The sequence below is a fragment of the Chiloscyllium plagiosum genome, chromosome 12, assembly GCF_004010195.1.
Source record: "Chiloscyllium plagiosum isolate BGI_BamShark_2017 chromosome 12, ASM401019v2, whole genome shotgun sequence".
NCBI classification, from domain to species: domain Eukaryota; kingdom Metazoa; phylum Chordata; class Chondrichthyes; order Orectolobiformes; family Hemiscylliidae; genus Chiloscyllium; species Chiloscyllium plagiosum.
In genome coordinates this window covers 60858248-60864247 of record NC_057721.1, presented here as the reverse complement: position 1 = coordinate 60864247, position 6000 = coordinate 60858248, and the positions used below count along the sequence as shown (strand labels likewise).

At 37.3% G+C, this 6000-nt stretch overlaps 1 protein-coding gene across 2 annotated transcripts in view; it reads right to left on the bottom strand.

Moving 5' to 3' along the window:
* urb1 (URB1 ribosome biogenesis homolog) overlaps positions 1 to 6000 on the bottom strand; it is a 124961-nt gene that overhangs the window by 31243 nt on the left and 87718 nt on the right. For both annotated transcript variants that reach the window (XM_043701199.1, XM_043701201.1), the window contains exons 32-33: positions 3374 to 3534; positions 785 to 896 (exon numbers count right to left, since the gene is read on the bottom strand). In XM_043701199.1, the coding sequence (XP_043557134.1) occupies positions 785 to 896; positions 3374 to 3534 (273 nt within the window). The remainder of the gene's footprint in view (positions 1 to 784; positions 897 to 3373; positions 3535 to 6000) is intronic.

Below are 6000 nucleotides of genomic sequence, written 5' to 3'. Positions count from 1 at the left end.
AAAGGTTTTGTGATTTACACATGAAAGAAGTGAAACTATCACTGTATTCTAACAGATGAAAGGCTTAACAGACAATCAATTTTTCAATGTATAATTTCAGTTACATCACACTGTAAATTTTTGCTATAAATTCTGTGTTACGATCGAGCCCTCCGCTATCACCTGATGGAGGGTCGCTCCGAAAGCTAGTGTGCTTCCAATTAAACCTGTTGGACTATAACCTGGTGTTGTGTGATTTTTAACTTGGTACACCCCAGTCCAACACCGGCATCTCCAATTCATGCTTTTATACAGGTTGTCATCATGCTTCCATTCGGTAATCGGTGCAGAAACCATGATGTGTGTATGTTGATGTCATGGCTAAGTTAAACAGCCATGGTAAAGTCTGTTGATTATTACAAGTCAGGTTTTTGTGGCTTCTCTGCTTACATATAATTATGTTTGCAGACGATAAAAGCACTAACATAGATACTGTGAAGATAAATTAAAAATTTAAGTGTAAATTGTTCAGTTTTTTACAGTAGAAATACATACTTTAATGTATTCCTTAATAATTTACTCTTTCGTATCTATCTCTGTGCTCTAATCATAAAGTAACCATGCTCAACATCTTCCCATTATATGCTCGAATATCAATTATCATTCTGAAACTCTTTCTCAATTTGAAAGCAGAAAGTGCTTTCACTTTGAAACAACATGGATCAGTTATTCTTTGCCTTTAAACAGAAACAATATCAAAAACTGAAAGGGACACCAGAAAGTTGAATGTGCTTTTCTCACCAACCTGGTTTTAGCATCTGTTGAGCAACTTTGGCAACATAAAGTGCCAAACAAAAGGTGAACTTCATATTAGGTTGACAGATCCCATTTTTCACCACATCCAATAGATACAGCAGCTACACAGCAGAAAGAAAAATGTAGGCACGCATTATAATTTTGAACAATAAAACTTTGAGTATTGGGTACAGGTCCTTAGTCGAATGCTTGAAAGTGAATCTAATTACTGAACTGAAAAGAAAATAAGGTACATAGGAAATGAAAGCTTTGAGGGCTGAAGCATAGAGATAATATTGCTCCTATAAATCAGTCGTGCAACCACACTTAGAACAATGTGTATAGTTCTGATCTGTGTAGCACAAGGGAGACATTATACTTATTGAAAACAGACGTAAGAGAGTAACCAGAAAGACTGAAGTTCTGGAGGGATTGGATTAAAAGCAGTGGGTATTACAATTGGATATGATCTTACTGGGAGGAAAAGGTTGAGAGGTTAAATCATTGCTATTAACAGGAGATAAGGTAACGCAGATTAATGACAAGCTTGTTCAACTTGTCCAGAACAGCAGAACAGAAAACAAAGCCCACACCTGATGGCTGTAAATTCAAAACCAAGGAAGCAAAATTTCAATGAACAAGCATTAATGGAACAGACTCACTGGGGAAGGCACAAAAGCAGTTAACATTCATTAACTCAAACGCAAATCAAATATCTTTCAGAAAATAAAATTTTTGGTTGGAGTAATTAGAAACAGCAGGTAGGGAGATTTTGAACCCTGGTTTCCCAAAGTTATTCATTTCTGCAATTTCCTCTTGTCAAATTTGATTCTGTTATGGACTAATTAACAGAGATGAGTTGCTATGAAGAGTGAACAACAGGAACTCACTCCCTAACGTCACTGTTGATTAACCTAAACGAAATGGGCTGCAGCAAATCAAGACGACCAACACCATAGGGCAACTAGAGATGGGCAATAAATGCTGGCCCAGCCAGTGACACCATATCCCATGAATGAATAACAAAATAAAAATCTGTCATTATTACACCATGCAACTTTCAGGATGGTAGAAGGTTAACAAGATGGACCTTGATCTTTCCTCATTTAGCAATTCATATGTTGCTATCTTTAAATTAATTTCCACTTTTAAGTAGGAAACCAAAACACTGTCTCCTGGAAATCTGAAGCCAAAACAGAAATGCTGAAACTTCTCAGTAGATTATGCAACATCAGTGGGAAAACAGAGTTAACATTCCAGATTGCTAATCTTTTGACAGAAATTTCTCAAATTCTGAAATATTAACTGTGCCTCTCCCTCCACAGATGTTAACCAATCCTTTTTTTTATACAATACCCCTCAAATTCCATGAGCACATATCTTGCCCATTACCTTTTGAGTGGTACCTTATTGGATGTCTTTGAAAATCAAAGTATACTACATCTACTGATTTTTCTTTCTCTACCCCAATAGTTACATTTTCAAAAGAAAGTATTATTTTGTCAATCAAGATTTCTCTTTCGTTATATCATGTTACCTCATGTTTAATCATACTATGAATCTGAGTGTATTGTTAAACTTCCTCAGAGTCCATCATTTTCCCAACAGATGTCAAGGCAAATGTCCTGTAGACCCCTGCTTTCTCTCATGATCCTTTCTTTAAATGTTAGAGTTGATTACGTTTAATTCACTGGGACAATTGTAGATTTGAGGAAATTTTGAAAAATCATAATAATTTCTTCCATCATCCCTGAAGCTCTTTTAGAACCCTAAGAAGTAGGCCATCAGAGACGAAACAGAAAGTGCTGAAAAAATAATCAGATCTGGCAATGACTATGGTGACAGAAAGAGAGTTAACACTTCAATTCAATTTCTTCCGACTTGCTCAGTATTTTCAACACCTTCTATATTAATTTCAGATTTCCAGCAACTGCAGTATTTTGCTTTTATTTATTTGGCCGATCAGGTCTTGTGAGATCATTTGTCTTTTAGTCCTTTTTCTTTCTCTAATATCTTTATTCCCCAATATGTAATTATCTCAAGCTCAAGTTCCTCATTCTCATTAGCTCCTTGGTTACTCTCTATTTCTAGTATGCAATTTATGTCTTTTGTGAAGACAGACATAAAATATTTGCTTAGTTTAATTTACAAAAGGGTAAGTAAAAATATATAAAACTATAATATCAGCATGCGTACAGTTCCTGCTGTTTTATGCTCGGTCAATTTATCACAAAATATCATTGATAAGACTGACAAGATGTGTTGAGAACTTTAATGAAACTGCAGACAACAATGAAACAGGCTAACTGGTACAGTCTGTGCGTATGCCTGTGTGCCCCAGAGTAACAATGAAGGTTCACAACTCTGACTGCATGCTAGTCTATGGTACTGACAGTCAGAACCACATCAAGGTGATTTACTATGTCAGATCTTTTCCTGTGGAGAAAGTCTGTAGACATCATGGATACTACAAGACATGAGAAGCACATAACACACTCCCAGTGTTTTGGATGGATGTATTTTGAAAGATCCACTTAACTCTGAAAGACAAGCATCGGTCTGAGACTGATGCAAATTGTACACCACGCATTTCACTTACCTGCTGCTTTTCCTTAAAGCGAGCAGCCTCCAGATGCATGTGATAATTACTCAGGATGTGATAGGCCGCAGCTCTTACATTTGGATCATAACTACTAAGAGCTGCCACAGTTAGTCCCAAAGCATTAACATCCACAAACTTGTAGCAGTCTACCACAGCTTCTGCAAAAGAAAAACAAAAATCATAAAGATTTAAATTTATCTGACAATTCAAAGCAGATATGATATGGATGATATTCCTTCAAGTACAAATACTGATTTTGAACAGCAACCACTGTTCTCTAGTTAGATGTGGCAGTTATTTTGTATTTAGCAATATGCCATAAGTAGCAATTGTGAAATGATGTGAAATTACCAGCAACTTGGTATTGGACAAGGGAAAGATGTTTGCAGGTAACAGATTATTTTCTCTTAATGCAGGAAGACCAGGTGTTGGAAGGCCTTACTTGAAAGCATGTGTTTATGGACCTAGAACTTATTGTCCATCATGGAGGAATTGCAGAGGCAAGGAAAATCTACCAACACTGTCACTACTATTGAATGGGCTCCTCACTGTGATCAGGAATGTGGTAAGAAGGTATTTTACTTTTAACTCAAAGTGCTCTTTGGCAACATTTATCTATCTAGCAAGACTTCCATCACACTCTTAACCACAGTCTATTGACGATACAGACTATCCTCTGGGAATAGAGGAGAGGGCTAAACATGAGCAGATTCTCTGCAGCATTCCAGTGGCTCCAAAGTATCAACCTTGACAATGGCAGCTTGGGACAAAGCCAACCCTTTGTGTTAGAGTTAGGAATTTGATTGACCTATCACGACAAAGGCGCAGAAGGGAAAGCCCATCAATTTGAGCAGATATTTTCACATCTCAGACTCCAGTAATGTCAGAAGCCAATTCCTCATTAGGTCAAATGAAATTGGTGGATGAGCAGGGGAAATGGGCCGGTTCAATAATGTCCTTTAGGGGAGGAATCTGGGGTCCTTGCCTGGTCTTCCCTACAGGTGACTCTAGACCCACTCTTAACTGCCCTCTTGGGCAATTAGGGATGGGCAATAAATGCTGGTTTAGTTAGCGATGCACTCACCCTGTGAATGAAGAAAAAAAATGGATTTGAGTCACCTGTACTTGTAAGCTTCCAGTTTAGCTGGTTATCATCCAGCAATATCTTGTGTACAATTGGGTTTCTCTGAGCCTTGAATGTTGTCAACCGATGCAAAGCTTTCTTTTTTCATGTTAGGTAACCGAGATGTGCACCTACGTAAAGACTTGGTGCACTCTGTAATCAAGCTAACAGAACCTGTACTAATTTCTTGGCAGTTTGATATGGAGATTATTAACCTTGGTGGTGAATGTTCGACACATCAATACCAAAGTGTTAAGAACCATTCAAAAAAATCGACCTCTACCGACAACTTAACTCAGGGGGCCACAAGAATAATGTTGTAGGAAAGGTAAACAGCTGATGAGGGGTGCATTCTGTTCAGAGGGTTAGCTTGATACAATTTCTGAACAGGATACAGCGAGGTTATTCTGCATCTAATCTATACCATACTTGTTCTGAATGTATCTGATGCAGAAACATTCCATTCTATACTTCTAACATCCCTTCCATTAATGACTACAAAGCAAAGGATTATTAAATAATCTAAATTAAGTTTATGATCACAGCTCTTCCATAATGTAAATTACACGGTCAGTACACACTAGTCTCATTTTGCAAACAGGGAATTAAAATAAAGCAGACAAGATTGATTTTGAACTACAGGAGAGAAAATTGATAATTTCATGCATGTGACTGTGTTCTGTTTTGTTCTTAATTTCATACAGTCCAATGATCCAGTACATCTGTGACATCACTGAGCAAAAGGACACAAATGCTTATTTGAGATTTTTAGAAATCTAGAGCCAGTTAACCCTAACATTAGCTGGAACTAATGAATACAAAAAATTAAAACAAAGCAATAAGTTGGTGTTCATCATTGGATTGCTTTAGAATTTTGATGCAGCAAAGCTGCAGTGATCCTGAAGCCTACCAAACTGTCTCAATTTGTTTCTCTGCAAATGCGTCTCCAGACTTTGTGTTTTCATAACGGACTTTCAATTTTGAAGCCATAAACGCAGTTTTCTATTAATGTAATGCAATTGACGACAGGGCTCCTCGGATGCTGCCTGAACTGCTGTGCTTTTCCAACACCTCTAATCCAGAGACAGGGATTAAAGACCTTGCTGCAAATAGGACCTATGAATGTAGTGTGCGATCATTCAAACAAATTACAAAGTAGGAAACTTATTTCAAAGTAGCCACAAAAAGTCTGAGATTATATTATCAGGGTGATTTTTATAAACTTTGTTCCTGGGAGCTTTATTATGTGAATGCCTTTCATGTGAACAAAATAAGTTTTCCTAGATCCATTATTTAATGTGGTGTGATAAAAATAACAAATGATATGTACATATAAATAGAGACCTTTTTTTGATTCACTTATGGAATGTGGGTATTGCCCTTGCGTAGTTGCCCTCAAGAAGGTGGTGGTGAGCTTTCTGCTTGAACTGCTGCAGTCCACCTATTGTAGGTTGACCCAAAATGCCCAAAGAGGGCATTCCAGGATTTTGACCCAATAACA